This window comes from Phacochoerus africanus, chromosome 7 (genome assembly GCF_016906955.1).
Source record: "Phacochoerus africanus isolate WHEZ1 chromosome 7, ROS_Pafr_v1, whole genome shotgun sequence".
Taxonomy (NCBI): Eukaryota; Metazoa; Chordata; class Mammalia; order Artiodactyla; family Suidae; genus Phacochoerus; species Phacochoerus africanus.
The window spans coordinates 104,669,415-104,687,992 of record NC_062550.1 but is presented as its reverse complement, the minus strand read 5'-3'; the positions used below and the strand labels follow the sequence as shown (position 1 = coordinate 104,687,992).

The 18,578-nt window shown below is 36.3% G+C and overlaps 1 protein-coding gene across 1 annotated transcript in view; it reads left to right on the top strand.

Annotated features, from left to right (window-relative positions):
* Nucleotides 1-18,578, top strand: part of PTPRQ (protein tyrosine phosphatase receptor type Q) — a 213,112-nt gene that overhangs the window by 58,066 nt on the left and 136,468 nt on the right. The window contains exons 19-24 of the mRNA XM_047785804.1: nucleotides 8,140-8,300; nucleotides 9,317-9,462; nucleotides 13,620-13,788; nucleotides 15,254-15,544; nucleotides 15,808-16,083; nucleotides 16,454-16,605. Of these exons, the coding sequence (XP_047641760.1) occupies nucleotides 8,140-8,300; nucleotides 9,317-9,462; nucleotides 13,620-13,788; nucleotides 15,254-15,544; nucleotides 15,808-16,083; nucleotides 16,454-16,605 (1,195 nt within the window). The remainder of the gene's footprint in view (nucleotides 1-8,139; nucleotides 8,301-9,316; nucleotides 9,463-13,619; nucleotides 13,789-15,253; nucleotides 15,545-15,807; nucleotides 16,084-16,453; nucleotides 16,606-18,578) is intronic.

The following is an 18,578-nucleotide window of genomic DNA, read 5'->3' as shown; positions in this document are numbered from 1 at the left end:
ATTGAATGCCCCACAAAATGCAGCTAAAGACTGTGAAATTAAAATGATGCTGAAAATTCTAGATTATATACAAATTTTGGCTTTTAAACATTTCTCAGTTTTCTTGGTAGTCATTATGAGAAGTAATTTTGAATCAATCAGTCTGACAAATGTTCATTAAACTCTGTGGGGAGATAAAAATATATATAGAAACTTAAAATGATTGTAGACTAATTAGAGATCAAATATGCCTATGTGAAATAATTTAAATATTTATATTTAAATGTAATATATTAGGAAGTCAAAACAGTTTTACTGCAGCTTTTTATTAAATGTCACTGGTCGAATAATTTCTCCTGTAATATAAAAGCTTACCTCTGGAAATGGCTTTTGATATGCTAAAAAGATACACTAAGTCTTGATAACAGGAAGGAGTTACTTAAAGTTACAGACCTAGAAGATGACAGAGCTAGAATCATACCCAGCTCTATCTTACCCCCAAGCCATGGTTTTCATCACTAGGAATACATGTGTAACTGGTCTTTGTTCGAAACACTCAGTGTGCACTTAGAGGATTAGTCTTAGTTTGATGACATTTGTGATAGAAACTTATGAAGTTAAAGATAAATTCAGCTTATTGCATCAACTCATGTGGGATGTTTCTACCAAAAAGATCACTGGCTTGATACTGGTCTGAATTAGTTGATGGCTTTCATCCACTGAGATGTGATAATTATGTGACAGCATGTGTAAACCAGTTGTGTAACCGGTCCCCATAGTTTAAATGCTAGATGAACAAATTGAGCTTGTTCAGTAAGGAGTGATGACTGTGGTGGAAGTATTCCAGATCAAATAGATGAAAAACTGTTGAAGAATGGGAGTAAGTATTAGTCAAGATTCTTTTGGTTTCAAGTGATTGCTCCCAGCCTAAGCTGGCTTAAGGAAAATGTTGATAGTAAGAACTCGAATAATTTAATCAAGGGTGGTGAACAGAAGCAGCACGGTGTGGGTAACAGCAAGATGGCCTTATGTCCTGAGTATAATAGCACAGGAGGAAAGTGGGAAAAGATGGAACTGACGAGGTGGGCAAGCCAAATACTTGAACTTGAGGCTTGAATAAAAATTTCTCTCTCTCTCAGAGTCTTTCCTTATGGTTTTGCTATTGATGATTCCTCATAAGCAATCATTATTTAGCATAGTCTTGATAAGAAATGAGCAGGGGAATTAGTAAAGCAGAGCAAAGAAGCTGCTATTAAGCTCTAGAATTTCCTTTATGCCCTAGATGTCAAAATGTCATCTGTCTCAGAGAGAGGGGGAGAGAGAGAAAGAGAAGAATGCACAACAGTATTGTATGTGATTATTACATTTTATTTTAATCATTCACCCAAAGATTACACCCCATAGTAAGCACTCAAAGGACTTTTCATGACTCTTGGAATAAAATCCAAGCTCTTTATTCTGGCCCGAGGCATTGTGTCCATTCTCAGGAAATCGTTCTCCTCCAGCTCAAGTACAGTCCCTCCGGCCACCTTCTGAACCCTAATTCCTCAAGATGATGGTTTTTAAGTGTATAAGTGACCTTTAATGTCATTCTTCTTAGTTGAATTTTTCCCCTAATCTTATAAGTGTGTTTTTTCTGCTAAAGGTAAACAAGTGAAATCAAATCAAAAGAAATCAACCAGCCAACCAAATAATGACAATAGGAACAAAAGCAGCAATAAATGCGTGCCCTACTTCCACTCAGATGTTCTCTGAGATTCTAGAAAAGCTTTAGGATCATAGAATGTGCAAGTGGTTATGCCTTGCTAGTTTGGGAATGCGTGATAACATAATTATTAATCTACTGATAGCATCCAGCGGTGAAGGGTAAATATTCTAGAGTAAGACCAGTTTCCTGATGGTGTGAAAATTAGTGAAACTGCTGGTTCATATGAGGGAGAAAACAATTTGAAAGAGTCAAATAAATGGATGTCAAAATTCTTTATTTTAGGGGGTTGGTATTCAGTGAGTGAAGGGATTCATGTAGGGAGTTCCCGTCGCGGCTCAGTGGAAATGAATCTGACTAGGAACCATGAGGTTGCAGGTTTGATCCCTGGTCTCACTCAGTGGGTTAAGGATCTGGCGTTGCTGTGAGCTGTGGTGTAGGTCTCAGATGCAGCTCAGATCTGATGGTGCTGTGGCTGTGGTGTAGGTCAGCAGCTGTAGCTCTGATTAGACCCCTAGCCTGGGAACCATCATATGCCACAGGCATGGCTCTAACAAGACAAAAAGATAAAGGAAAAGAAAAAAGGATTCATGTAGAATATTTAGATAACAGCAAATTTTGAAACAGCAAGTTTTAAAAATAAATTCATAGGAATGAGCGGGAATGGATGTAGCATCAGGTGGGATTGCCCACATGGAACACAGTACCACGTGCTGAAGATGAGAATTAAGACCATGACTTTTCAAAGAATCTCAAACCTTGTTTAGAAAACCATTCGTCTGTTAACCCCAAGCTTCCAATCCATCCCACTCCCTCCCCCTCCCCCTGGGCAATCACAAGAAAACAAAACAACAACAACAACAACAACAACAAAAGAAAACCATTCATGTTCACAGTTGGGGAGATGGGGAATTTTGTTTAAGTCTTTCCATATGGATTTGGTATTGATACGTCCTCATAAGCAATCATTGCTTAGCAGAGTCCTGATAAGAAATGAGCAGAGGAATTAGTAAACCAGAGCAAAGAAATTGCTCTTAAGCTCTAGAATTGTCTTTATACCCCAGATGTCAAAATATCATCTGTCCTTTGAAAAAAATTATAAATTAACTAGGAAATACCTTCATCTTCCATTAATTTGATCCCAAGACATTTTCTTTGTGTTGCCAACTAGTGTAGACACATAGGAAGACTCCATCTTATATTTATTCAAAATAATTTCAGAGTCATATGAATTCCTCTGAGGGCTTTTAAAATGTTGTTGTAAAGTACTTCTGGAATTAAATCACCAAAATGATAGCCCTGGACTCCCCTGTTTTGTTTGTTTTGTTTTCTCTCAGTTTGAAAGTTCACACACCGTTTGGGACGTCTGGATGATGTGCAAAGTTACTTGTTAAGTGTCGTGTGACATTTATATTCCTTCAATTTCCACTTGGATTCCATGACTCTGGATAGAGGTAGACGCACTTTGTCAGGCCTTCTTTCATCCTCTCCTTTCTTGCTGAACCCCCTGTTCTGCTCTCAAACCTCACATACTTGCTCTTCAGTGAGCCGTTGTCTGTGTCTCTGGGGGCTGTGCTTTAGTCTCCTTTTCTACTCTGATCACAACTAATGTCCTCACTCATAGCTTTTCTTTTTCTTTGCTCTTAGCCATGAGCGGAAAAATTGTCGGTGAGGGGATCACACGGTTATGAATGCGTTGTTTTGTAATTACTTACCTCTGCGTCTCTCTGCTTTGAAGATGGAGCCTGTTTTCTCATTTATGCCTAGTGTAGTTCCTGATGTAAAGTAGGTGCTCATTGAATTTCGTCGAATTTTGTTGCATATTGACTGCATGCATATCATCACTCATTCAGAAGAGATGGGGAAGGTATTTATATCGCTTCGTTTGGAGCACTATCTAAAAAAAAACAGTGCCTCCCCTTAATTTCAATATATATTATTCTCTCTTTAAAAGACAATGAGTATAGCGAAAGGATATGTGTAAATAGTTATTCCAAAAATTGGGCTGCAAATGACCAGTAAGAAGACACTCTACTTCGCTCAGGGTCAGAGATGTGCAAATTAAATAAATGTTTTGGTCAATTAAATTTGCAGTAATTAAGAAGATGAATGTCCAGACTAATAGTGAGAGTTTGGACACATTGTTGCAACTCCAATCATAATAATTTATACTTTTCAACTACAATTATTTAGGAACAGTTATCATTAAAATACATTTTTAAAAAATATGACTTAATCACACTATAGGGAATTTAACTTGCAGAAATTAAAGTGTCATTATGAAAAGATATTTGAGTAAGATTGATTATTGCATCATGGTTAGTAATAACTAAAGAAAAAAGGGAGGGAAATAACCTAAATATTACTTTAGCAAAAGAAGGTTGAGTAACAATGGTACATCCTGATTAGGCAACTACAGGAAAAAAAAAAAAAAAGGAAGAAACCCATATAGGTCATTGTTATTAACCTGATAACCCAATCAATCAAAGAAAAAATAAAATTTGTACTTTTTGAATGGAAATAAAACACCATAATGAAACACATAATAACCTATTGTAATTTCTTTATGGCCACACCCATAGCATATGGAAGTTCCCAGGTCAGGAATCAAATTCAAGCTATAGCTATGACCTGTGCCGCAAGTGGGGCGACACTTAACCCACTGTGTCAGGCCAGGGATCAAACCTGTGCTGCCACAGAGACAGTGCTGGATCCTTAACCACATCTGCTGCACCACAGTGGGAAATCCTGTTAGAATATTTTTAAGCTAGTAAGAACAAAGTAGAGATTTTTAAACTAAACTAGCTAGCACTAGGAGTAATAACTGATTATAGCAGTGTCGGAACTGGGTTTCTGATGCCGGGGGTGGTGGTGGTGGGGACACCTCTGTCGGATTGGTCATGAGATGGTTCATTGATGGCATCAGCCCAGAGGTTTCTGTTTCCTCCAAACTGGCAGCAGCATGAGAGCAGGGAGGATGGAGTCGGGTCCTTGGGGACAGCGTCACTTCTTGCTGTTTTTCCTCTGGGTGCTCAATTTTATGGCACATAAAAGGTACATCCTGAACTTATAGCACAAGTTGAAGCCTTGGCTGAAATTTATCTATACTCAGATATTTTTCTACTGTAGTTATTAAATAGCCACAGTTCTAAACTTTGAAAGACAAACCCCAAACCCTTTTTTTTCTTTTTTAATGATTTTTTTCCATTATAGTTGGTTTACAGTGTTCTGTCAATTTTTACTGTACAGCAAAGTGACCCAGTCATACTATATGTGTATATATTCTTTTTCTTCATAATACATATGTATATATTCTTTTTCTTACATTATCTTCCATTCATGTTCCATCACAAGTGACTAGAGATTGTTCCCTATGCTATACAGCAGGATCTCATTGCTTATCCACTCCAAATTCAAATGTTTGCATCTATTAACCCCAAACTCCCAGTCCATCCCACCCCTTCCCCCTAACCCTTGGCAACCACTAGTCTGTTCTCTATGTCCATGAGTTTATGTTCTTTTCTATACAAAGGTTCATTTGTGCCATATATTAGATTCCAGAAATAAGTGATATCATAGGGTATTTGTCTTTCTTTTTCTGACTTACTTCACTTAGCATGAGAGTCTCTAGTTCCATCTGTGTTGAGGCAAATGGCATTATTTTGTTCTTTTTCATGCCTGAGTATTATTCCATCATGTATATATACCGCATCTTCTTAATCCATTCATCTGTCAGTGGACATTTAGGTTGTTCCCATGTCTTGTCTATCGTGAATAATAATGCTCTAATGAACATAGGGATGCATGTATCTTTTTCAATGAAAGTTTTGTCCAGATATATGAGGAATGGAATTCCTGGGTCATATGGGAGTTCTATATTTGGTTTTCTGAGCTACCTCCATACTGTTTTACATAGTGGTTGTACCAATTTACATTCCTGCCAACAGTGTAGGAGCGTGCCCTTTTCTCCACACCCTCTCCAGCATTTGCTCTTTGTTGACTTATTCAGGATGGCCATTCTGACCGGTGTGAGGTGCTATTTCATAGGAGTTTTGATTTGCATTTCTTTAATAATTAGTGATGTTGAGCATTTTTTCATGTGCTTGTTGGTCATCTATATCTTTTTTGGAGAAATGTATATTCAGGTCTTTTGCCCATTTTCCAATTGGGTTGTTGGATTTTTTTGCTGTTGAGTTGTGTAAGTTGTCTGTATATGATAGAGATTAAGCTCTTATCAGTTGCATCATTCGAAACTATTTTCTCTCATTCCATAGGTTGTCTTTTTGTTTTTTTTGTGTGTGTCTCTGGAGATAAACCAGGGCAGATGTGGAAACTCTGAGGTGAACTATTGAGTTTGTTATTCAGAAAATTTATAAAGATTGTCTTCTTTTACTGAAATATATAGATATGTAAGACAAAATTTGTGTCTGACCTGCGTTTTCCAGGTAATTGCTTTGATTCTGCATTTTCTATGAAACATAATGGAATTTTTCTTATTGTAGTCAGATACTTATCTGAAGTTTTTGCTGTGAAGGTCAGGGCAAAAAGGTATTTATGCAAGGCAGCAGATGATAATAATATGCTTGAAAAGACATTTTAAAAATAAAGATAATGCAGTTAGATTGCTTTAGATAATTTCACAGCTTTAGAGATCTGAATTGAATTAGCTATTTCGTAGTGTTCTGATGACCTGTGGCAAGTGACAGGAGTATGGGATGGGGTGAATTTCTATGACAAGGCATCATTCTCAGACTAATAGCCTAATAGCCACAGCACTGAGAATTTTAAAAGCCCCTTTCTGTAGTCTCAGGAAAGTCAAAGAAAGTTGTCTTTACTGCTTCCGAAAAAGAATGGCTGATGAAACTGTTTCAAATTACTATGTAGCCTGACTAATCCTGCCTGTCTCCAGTCGTATACTCTGAATCCTTATTTCTCACTATGGTAAGTTTTCCAACTATTTTTCAGATAACCATTCTTATATTTAGAGTAAGTTGATGTTTTTGTGATGACAAAACTATGGCTGAAAGGCATCTCTTTATGGATATCCTTATTCACTTAAAATCTGTTATTCCCCTTAGTGATTCAAGAATTCACATATTTCAGTGGTAAAGAAAAAGCATTTTATGTTCAGAGGGATTATCCGTTTACCTCTTGGATGTTTGGTGTTTCTTAAGAAGAAAAACATGAGATACGCATTTTTTTCTGTGCTATTAATTGTATTTCTTCATCTAAATTCTTTAAAAATTTTATTGCTCCCTAAATTTATTTATTAAATGCACAGCTTCCAGTACCATTATATACGTATTCATTCTTTACCCGATTCTAGGGAAACTGAACTAACATGACTGAATTAATTGTAATGCTGTATTATTTGCAATGATTTGCCCTTTAGACATACCCAGCTCCCCTGGGATTTTGGCACTTTCTTGGAGAGTTTGAGTCCATATTTACTTTCTTTTCTGAAGTGATATTTTAGATAAATTTAAGATTTTAACTGAGAAAGAGATGTGAGCTCTCCTTTCTTCCCTTTTATGTTATACATAATTTTAAATCTTGTTTCTGATTAAATAAATAAAAGGTAACCAAGACTCTTTATTTTAGGTATTACTATTCAGGTCTTTTCCATTTATTTATTTGAATTGGTCTGAAGTAAATGCTGCTTTTGTACAGTATATGGTATATAGATCTGACGTTTGTGCGGTATTTATAAGATTTTGCCAGTTCTTCAAAAGAATAGATATTTGAACAGTAGTTCAAAGAACTAAAATATTGATATGAAAAGGGACGCTGTCATCAACTTGAAAAAACAGCATCCTAGAGATCCATTAGAATCAGCCCAAGAGAACTCGAATGGGAACATCCTGTGAATACTTGGTTGAATTACTGAATGTTCTTGAAAACAAAAAACGTATTTATTGACTTATTCTGAAAGCCACTCTTTTCAGCATTTCAGGATAAGCGGCAAGGAGTTCCCGTCATGGCACAGTGGTTAATGAATCTGACCAGGAACCATGAGGTTGCGGGTTCGATCCCTGGCCTTGCTCAGTGGGTTAGGGATCTGGCGTCGCCGTGAGCTGTGGTGTAGGTTGCAGAGGCAGATTGGATACCTGCATTGCTGTGGCTGTGGCGTAGGCTGGTGGCTACAGTTCCGATTGGACCTCTAGCCTGGGAACCTCCACATGCAGTGGGAGCGGCCCAAGAAACGGCAAGAAGACAAAAAATAAAATAAAATAAAATAATAAAATAACTCTGGCAATATCTATCAAAAACCAAATAAACATACCCTTTGACCTAGCAATTAAATAAAAAAAAGATAAGTGGCAAGTTTAGCCTATTGGTCCAGATTGATAACTCTCTGTGTATAAATATTGCTAATTTCTAATATCCTTACGCTCAAATGTGTGTCATGTTTAATTCAAAGAGCAATTATACAAATAAACTTTGATCTCTCCTAGGGATGTGTCCTCATTAAAAACTGTTAATGTCACTGAAACATCAGTAGAGTTGTCAGATTTGGACTATGATGCTGAATATAGTGCTTATGTAACAGCGAGCACCAGATTTGGTGACGGGAAAAGGAGAAGCAGTATCATTCACTTTCGAACCCCAGAGGGAGGTGAGTTCTTCGGGGTGTAGAACAGGTAAAAGAATATCCTACTCAGGAAGAAAATGGAAAGTTTATGAAAGTATGAAGAAGTCTTATTAAACCTAATACATGTCATGGGTTACATGCAAATTGCTTTTCAGTCACTCTCTAGCTATGTGGTGTTGGGAACGTGAGTTAATTTCTCTGCGCCTCAGTTTCCCATCTGTACTGTGGAAACAATATATTATCTGCTTCGTTGGGTCCTTATGAGGATTAATTGAGTTTATATTTGTAAATGCACACAGCACAGAACTCAACACACACAAAGCATTTTGTGTGGGTTTTGTTTGTACGTTTTTTGTTTTTTGGTTTTTGTGGGTTTTCTTTTGTTTGTTTTTTAGGGCTGTACCTGTGGCCTTTGGAAGTTCTCAGGCCAGGGGTCAAATTAGAGCTACAGCTGCCAGCCTGCACCAGAGCCACAGCAACACAGGGGCCACCCGAGCCACGCCTGAGACCCATACCACAGCTCACAGCCACAAGAGATCCTCAACCCACTGAGCGAGGCCAGGGGTCTAACCCTCGTCCTCATAGATGCTAGTCGGATTCATTTCTGCTGAGCCACAACGGGAACTCCAATGTGTGTTTTTTAAATGGAACAGAGTAAAACGCATGTTGTCAGCTCTGTGCCTTTGTCTTCCATTATTCACTTTCAGAATTCCAAGTTAAATTAGAATTTTAAATTATGCATTCTTGCCATGATGTTGTTTTCAAATCCAAGGAAGTAGGCGTGCCTTAGAACTGGGCATGTGTTTTATGAGGAAGAAATCCATCTGTCCTGTGCCTGGATGTCGCTAGGGTTTATTATTGGGGGGATGGCCCAGTGAGCCTTGTGGATTTCATTTCTGACTCCTCTTTAGATACTGTTCCTAATTTCTTTCTTTTACATACTCACCAAAATTTATCGAAGGCAGGTAAATAACATTTAGAACATTGCAGACGTTATTCGAGATGCACGTACAGGGTTTTGTTCACTTGTTTGTTTTTAGCACCAAGTGACCCTCCCAAAGATGTTCACTATGCAAACCTCAGTTCTTCATCAATCGTTCTTTTCTGGAAACCTCCTTCAAAACCTAATGGGATTATCCAGTATTACTCTGTTCACTACAGAAATACTTCAGGGACTTTCATGCAGGTAAGATCTGAGTTTTCTCCTGGTTCTTCATTTGCATCCTTCAGCGTTGTGGACGGTGCTAAAGACAGCATGGTCGAAAAAAATCCCGCTTCTCTTCCATTGAGTGTTATGCACAGACATTTTATAAAAACTCCCACTGACATAGAAAAGTGTGGTGGAAAAATACATATTAATCTTTTTATCTGTCTATGCATGCACACAGATGAACACACAAATACACACACATTTCTCTATCAGTTTCAAATGTGTTACCAAGAACGAAGCTGCCACCTTTTAAAAATTCTTTATATGAATATAATGTACAGTGCTACTTCTCCAAGAGTGTTCTCTAGAGAGCCGATTGTTTCATTCATCCTCAATTATTTCTCAGCTAAAAAAATTTCCTTTGGAGTTCCCCAGTGGCCTAGAAGTTAACGATTTGAAATGATCATGGCTGTGGCTCAGGTTTGATCCCTGGCCCAGGAATTTCTGCATGCCAGGGGCACAGCCAAATTTTATTTTTCCTTTGTATATAATATAAATAGTTTTCATGTTTGGGTGTGTTTCTGTGTTTTTCCTTAATTCTAAAAATGTTTTCAATTGTTAGCAGGAGGTATTATTATCATCGTCATTATTACTGCGTAGCATCAGATGTAATGAAACTACTAAAATATACTTATTTAACCTGAGGTAGGCAGTGTTATAGGGTCACACAGTTTGTAGTTGGACACTTTCTGGGATTTGAACAATTATAGTTATAAAAATAACTAGAGTGCATTTCATTTAGGAAAATACTTTCATTTCTCCAAACTAAATATTTCACAAAACTCTAGTATATGGCAAGAATCAAACCAGACTGGTTGGAATTGTATCAGGAATGGGGAGAGTTGGAATATAATTTGGAAAACATTAATTTAGAGGAAACCCTGCTATTTGCAGACAATGTGCCTTACCGATAGCAACTATTGACTACGCATTGACTGTGACTCTGACCTTCATTAAGTCCTTGTATCCTTTAAACAGAAGGCGAGTAGAGATAAGTCTTACTAATTATAAGGTGCCTGATTCCATTTGTGACTGACAACCAAGTTAAGCCACTAGAGTTAGTTAGTGAGCAGAAGTCTCCGGGAACAAAGTATGACTTGCTTTCATACAGTTTAGGTAATGAACAGAGTCAGAGCAGAAGTTTGCAAATTGTCTCAGGACTTAACCCAGCAGTGGGTAAAAGAAAGTCCAGAGGTTGGTTAGATTTTTACATTCTGCTCAAGACCCTGCAAGAGTAGGATTGTGTAAGAAAGGGAAATCTGTTTGTTTGTTTTTTTTTAAACTCTGTACATCAAACAATTTTTGCTCTTTTTGTTCTGTTCTCTATTTGGGGGAGAAAAATGGAAATTAGTGTGCAATTTATTTTTTAACACATTATGTTTACGAATTTAATAATATGTCATTATGTCATAGAGGCCATTCAAACTGCAGCTTTTCATCCATGTATTTAACCAACATTCTGTATTTAAAATTCAGTAGTTCTGAAACTTGGCAAAGGTTTTGCCTCTGTGCAGTTTACTTTATGGCTTGTATTTGATTCTATTTGGGTTCTTTTTGACCACGTCTAAATAATCCAGTGTAGATGTTTAACTATGATTTCAACATGATTTTATGAACGTTCTTATTCAAACCTGAATATATAATACTATCGCATTTGCAATTCACCTGTATTAGAAAATGTAATCTTTTATTAATTTATCTTATGAATGCTTTTAAGTGTGACAGCTGCAAGAGGTCACAGGCTAATGATGTTAAAACATTTCTCATATTCCTTGAAGTTCAGCTGTGCTTTATTTCTAAATTTAATGTTAATATAGCATAAAATATTAAATGTTTAATTTTCTGTTTGGGATTGATAGGATAGAAGAAGCCCTCAAAATGAAAATCATATAGCAGAAAAATGTACAGCTGTTTTCTTCCTTCTCTTTTTTTTTCCTTCCCTAATGCATGACAAATCATATTCTGCTTTCTGTTCTTGGTGTCGGCCACTTGTCTTGACTTCCTCACCCATAGCAAGTAACAGGAAGAAAAGGGTTGTGTGTGGCATTTGCCTTGGCATCCCTTAAAGTCTCTGGTACTGTATCATAATGCTCAATAACTGCTTTAATCATAGAACACAAAATTATAACAAACGAACATTATTTTCAGTTACTCGTAGGTGTAATTTTGGGACCCTTGAGTCTGGAGTGAAGTGATGTTTCCTTACTTACTTCCTTTGTGGAACTTAATCTCTCTATTGCTCCTTGGTATTCTTCCTCCAATTTTCATACATTGTATCTGTATAGTATATTAGCTTCTACATTTTAACCTTTACCTGCTTATGTCTCCTCAGTGTGCCTGACATAGTATACTATTATATTAAAAAATGTTGGAGTTCCCTGGTGGCTCAGTGGGTTAGCAATCCAGTGCTGTCTCTGCTGTGGCTCAAGTCACTCCTGTGGCATGGGTTCTATCCCTGGCCCATGAACTATCCAAGAATTTCCCCATGCCATGGGTGCAGCCAAAAAAAAAAAAAAGTGTTAAATGAGTACTGGTTGATTAATCAAATTTGAGTTTTTACTAAATGCCTTCTGACACTATTTCTATACTCAAATAGTAAGACTTAGATAACTTGAGCCACAAGACTTTTTTTTCCAAAAATAAACAGATGAATGGAATAATCATTTGGATAATTGCTCTAATTTTAAATTCCTTACATGTCTATGCATGTCTGCTCACACTCAGCATGAATAACTTACGGGAATTTCAAAATAACTCATTACTTATTGTCCTCAAGGTCATAGGCAGTCAGAATAAATTCTATAACAAAGAAAAATCAAAAACCTACATTCATATTTTAGGAGATAATTTATATAAGCCAGTTATGCCATGTTTAAAGTAAATGTGCTAGGAGATCTTCAGGTTCACAGCTTATCTTTCTCTGGGATTATTAGAATGTTTTAACTTGTCTATTCCTAAATAATTCACCACAAAATTGATGTAAATCTTTTATTTACTCTCACTCTTCACCCCCCACCCCAAACCCCAATACTAGCAAAAAAAAATTTGCTGAATTTAGTTTGTCGAACATTGCAGAACATGATAACGGTGCATTTTAGTCAAATTGATTGTTCTGTAGTATTTTAAATGGACTATTACTATTTATTGGTTTTTTATAGTGCGTCAGAGATGGTATTGTTTATATGCTTCATATCATGTGGTCCTGAAAAAAGCTCTCTGTGAAGTGGAAATCATTATTCCCATTTTACAGCTGAAGGAGGAGAAGCTTTGTGAGAGATGGTTTATCCAGGGCTACCCTGCCAGGATTGATAGCAGTTCTTTGGACTCTAGGGTTTTGTGCAGATTGGAATGATTCAGATTTCTTGGGTGTAGATAGATATTATCATATAATTATTCATGCTAATTACGTACATGACTTTTTAAAAAGTCCGTTTCCTTTATTTTAGAATAGATTCTGACTGTGTGTTTGTGTTTAAAATTTGGTCAAGAGGAAATGATTGCATAAATTTCTTAATTATCAAAAACTGCCTTGGGACAGATATAGCTAGGAGTCAAGCAAGGGAATTTAAAATTTTCTCTTACTCAGCATATATGAGAGTGCATCTAATTGCCTTCCCGTTTCTCCACATGATGGTAGGAGAAAAAAAAAAAAGGTTTATTAAAGGTGAATAATAATCATTTGAATTCATAGAAACAGTGAACACTTTCACAATTCCTACACTGTAAAGAGAAAGAAAAAATTAAAAATTTTATAATCTCCCAAACCTGGTTAAAAATATGTAATCATTGTTTTGAAGACTACTTGAACGTTTCATTAGGGAAACTGGCACTGACCAGCACGGTTGTACCATTTTCAGTTTATCAGTGAACCTTGCCCAGTGCTGCCTAAGCTTGGAGATGTTTCTCTGTGCTACACTGTATGTTGATTTAGTAAAAGCTGCTATCATCTAGTCCTCTTCTAGTAAAAGCATATTTCCAGTTTAATTATTGCAATAAAAGTGTTCTATGTTGATTTTCCTAAAAAATTGCTATAATAATGAGGCAACCAATTCATGAATGACTATTATTTTGAAATGCTCATGTATATTAAAAATATATTCTGAACAATTTAAAAAAATATGTTTATTTTTCAGAATTTTACACTCCATGAAGTAACCAATGACTTTGACAATATGACCGTATCTGCAATAATAGATAAACTGGCAATATTCAGCTACTATACATTTTGGGTAACAGCAAGTACTTCAGTTGGAAATGGGAATAAAAGCAGTGACATAGTTCAAGTATATACAGACCAAGACAGTATGTAAACAAAAAGCATTTATTAATTTTAATAGGACTAATTTAAAATTTTGTAATTATTTCGGACACTTTTTCTACTTGTATGTATTTCGAGTAAAATCTTTATTTTATTTAAGCACATTAAACTAGTCATAGAGGCTTGAAAATGCATCTAATATAGCTATAAACCTATTGCCATAGTAACAGCCTTTTCTATTCCTGAAAACTGTTGCCATCCATTTATAAAAATTCTGTCATTTTTATTGCTTCAAAAGATGCCATAGCCATTGGTTATTAGCATGAAGAATACTGTTGCATACATGGATGGATTTTCCAATAATTAATATACATTTGTTCTAGAAAAAATTTTTTTCTAACAATTTGTTTCTTTTTCAGTCTTTGAACCCACATAGGCCTTTATGCAACATCTTTTTTCCTGTGTTTTTGACTAATATGCTCCCAAATATCTTTTTTTTTAACCCAAAAAGTTTCTCATATGTGGCTTCTGCAGAATGCTGTTCATGCTGAGTATTCAGAAAAGTATAATGATTGAAGCTATTGCTGTTTTTTAGGTTTCAGTTTCGAGAATACAACGACCATGGATCATTGCGTGTATCATCTTCTGGCTGTTTCTATTGCCCATTTATTTTTTGAAAGCCAGTCTCCTATTGAGAAATGATATTGACCCAAATTTCTGCAGAGAGTAATAATAAAAATTCCATGTTTATTATTTGAAGATGATAAATTGGTAGACACTTTAAGTATGAGGAGTAAACGCTTTCCCTGCTGTTGGGACAATCTTTTAAATTGTTTAACTCATTGATCGACAGAGTAGATATGCTAAAATATGGGGAAACATGTTTGGGGAGTCTTTAGCAGAAATGTTTAGTGCAATATGTGGTCAATGTCATTTCAGGCATTCTTTAAATGTAGAGCTCTCTCAAGGTTTTCACCAACCTGCAACGTTTTATCAGTTATTATTATAGCAAAATTAATAATAAACACTGGGTACTGTTCCAGGTGGTAGATCCTGGATGGCTTCATATGTAGAATAAGGATAACTTTTAGAAGAAAGAAACTAAAAATAGTATTTAGATGATTTACACTATCCGAATACTTAAATATCTGTGTATACTTGTACACATACAAGTGTGTATATCCATAATCTCCACCACATACCCATAATTTCGTACAGTTACTCATAATTTCCATTTCGTAGGAAAGAAGAGCCAAGACAGTATTGTATAAAACAATGCTCACACGTATTAAAGATGATGGGGTTTATTTTGAATGACTTTGGTATCAGTTTTTATATATTTAGAGGCTATTTCCTAGTAGATGATGTTAGCACACATGGATTTGAATCATGTAAGAGCTGCTGATATACTAGATGTCATTTCGACAGTTACCCTCCAGTTTGTGAATTTACCTAAGTTTTATTGAGAGTGACTGATGATCTTTATATTTTGCACATTACCTGTCATAGCACCTGAAGGACTTGTTGGAAACCTGACTTACGAGTCCATGTCCTCAACTGCAGTAAATGTAAGCTGGGGCCCTCCGTCTCAACCAAATGGTCTAGTCTTCTACTATGTTTCTCTGAGCTCAGAGCAGACGCCTCGCCACGTGAGACCACTTCTAGTTACATATGAGAGAAGCGTGTATTTTGATAATCTGGAAAAGTACACTGAGTACATATTAGAAATTACTCCATCAACAGAAAAGGGATTCTCTGATACTTATACTGCCCAGCTACACATCAAAACTGAAGAAGATGGTAGGCTGGACCCTTTTATTGCCTCTTAAGCAGACTGTTGGTGTTCTCTTGTTTATAGTGCTTTCTGATAGAAAACATTATTCTGATTGTTACTTAGAGTCTGTTCTTAAGTAATTAGCCTTTTCATAGACAACATAAGCTCTAAGTTTTTAAAATTACAATAATTACCTGTTGATGCAATTAAGTCCCATCATTGTTAAAGCCTCTTCTTTTTAATGCTACTTCACTTTTGGTTCATTTCATATTCTTTTTTTCTTTTATAGTCCCAGAAACGTCACCAATAATCAACACTTTTAAAAACCTTTCCTCTACCTCGGTTCTCTTATCATGGGATCCCCCAGTAAAACCAAACGGTGCAATAATAAGTTACGATTTAACTTTACAAGGACCACGTGAGAATTATTCTTTTGTTACTTCTGATAACTATCTCATCCTGGAGGAGCTTTCACCATTTACATTATATAGCTTTTTTGCTGCTGCAAGAACTGTAAAAGGACTCGGTCCTTCCAGTGTTCTTTTGTTTTACACAGATGAGTCAGGTAAGCCAGAACCCGTATTTCTTCCAATGATTTCACTGTTGGAACACTTGCTCTCTCGTTTTAAGGAACAGCATGAAAAATGAAAGGATATTTGATCATCTGTTTGTAACAGGGTAACAACTATTCGCCGGCTGTGCTGAACATTTTTTTAAAATCTGAGCTGCAGAACAAAGTGTTCTGTTTAAAGCTACTTTGGAACTACTGAGTTCCAAGTACAATAGCATGATTACTTATGCTCTTTATTTCTGATATTAAAATATAATCATTTAGAAATCTTTCTTAACTAGCGTCTTCAAGAAGCTAGAATCACGATGATATTTTTCTGCTAAAAATGTTATGAATATAAGCTTTATAATATGTTTTCCTGCAGTGCCTTTAGCACCTCCTCAAAATTTGACTTTAATCAACTATACTTCAGACCTTGTATGGCTGAAATGGAGCCCGAGTCCTGTTCCAGGCGGTATTGTTAAATTATATAGTTTAAAAATTCATGAACATGAAACAGATACTATATTTTACAAGGTAGGTTGATTATAACACTATATGTTTATTTTGAAAATTTGGAAATTCAGTTAAAATCTTTTGATATGCAGGGGGGAAATGGACTTTTTTAATGCAAGGGCCATCTTCTTTTTTTAATAATGATTTTTATTTTTTCCATTATAGCTGGTTTACAAGTGTTCTGTCAGTTTTCTACTGTACAGCAAGGTGACCCAGTTATACATACATGTATACATTCTTCTTTCTCACATTCTCATGCTCCACCATAAGTGACTAGACATAGTTCCCAGTGCTACACAGCAGGATCTCATTGCTTATCCAGTCCAAAGGCAACAGTGTGCATCTATTAACCCCAAGCTCCCCATGCATCCCACTCCCTCCCCCTTGGCAACCACAGGTCTGTTCTCTGTAGGACCATCTTTTTAAAAAACGTTTTTGTTCTGTACAAATTAAGGATGCTTATGGAAAACACAGCCAACATTTGCCAGATATAGAGGTAGAATATTTCATAGGGAAGTTTATTTAGACTTTGTAACTTCTAGAAGAAATAATTGCACCATTTTGCTAATGGGGGAAGTATCCAGTAAATTTTTTCAGACTACTTAAAACCTATTTTTATCTCAAGGGTAAAGTATTTCTAAAGTCATCCCCCTTATTTGCAGGGGATACATTCCAAAATTCCAGGGGATGCCTAAAACCATGCACGATACTGAATCCTATATCTACTGTTCCCCCCCACCCCCTTTTGGCCATGTGGAAGTTCCCAGGCCAGGAATTGAATCCAAACCTCATCTTTGACCTACACCAGAAATGTGGCAACCCTGGATCCTTAACCCACTACCAGGCTGTGGATTTAACTGGCAACACCACAGAGACAAGCAGAATCATTAACCCACTGCATCACAGCGGGAACTCCTATTTTTTCTTATACATATATACCGATGCTAAGGTTTAATTTATAAATTAGGCACAGAAGAGATTAGCAACCATAGCTAATAACAAGATAGCGAAATTATAACAATAAACTGTAGTAAGAATATTCTGAATGTGCTTTCTCTCTCTAAAAACATCCTATTGTACAAGTTTAATGCCTTCTCCATTTTAACGAAGCACTTACCACACACTGACCATAAATTTTGCAGTCTGAGATATGACAGTAGAAGGAGTAAAAATTTGCTTCCTTCCCCATTTCACAGAAAGAAGCCTCATTCTTACCATAGGTCTTAATGACCTTAACACATATATTCTTTCTTTCCTTATTAAATCAAGGAACTACCATCATTTCTCTTAAAGGAAGTACTTAATGGCTTTTCTTTGGCAACTCTTAATTGCCAGCCTCACTACTCTTGTACCGTGGGGCCATTAGTAAGTATAGAGTGACTTGGACACAAGCACTGTGATACCTAACAGCTGATCTGATCACCAAAAAGACTACTGACCCATGGATGGGAAATGCTGGGCAAAGACATGATTCACACCCTGCAAGATGGAGCAGGATGGCCTGAGATTTCATCATGCTATTCAGACCTGGGCACAATTTAAAATTTTGAATTGTTTATTTCTGAAATTTTCTACTAGTAGCTTCAGACCGTGGTTGACTTCGGTAACTGAAACCATAGGAGACGAATCCATGAATGGGGGGCACTGCTGCATTTGTTATTAGAAGAAGTACCAAGCGAATGTTTCAACCTTTTTAGGAAAGTTTTTATACTTGGATTTCTGGTAACCTCCCCAGATGGCACAAACTCCTACACTAATGAAGTCTTCTAAGATCTATCAATATTCTTTTTCTTTCAGCGCTAATTAATTTTAATGTTGAATGCCCTTTTCCTCCTCCATCCTTAGGTTCAAGAATGAATGAGCATCTAAAGAACTGTTGTAACAAGGGATCTTAAATATGCCTCTATGATTTCTAGCATTTAATTGCCAAAACATGTTGTAATTAACTGGCGTTTATTTAAGAGAGTGATCTTATTTTTTTCCTAAAGGCAAAT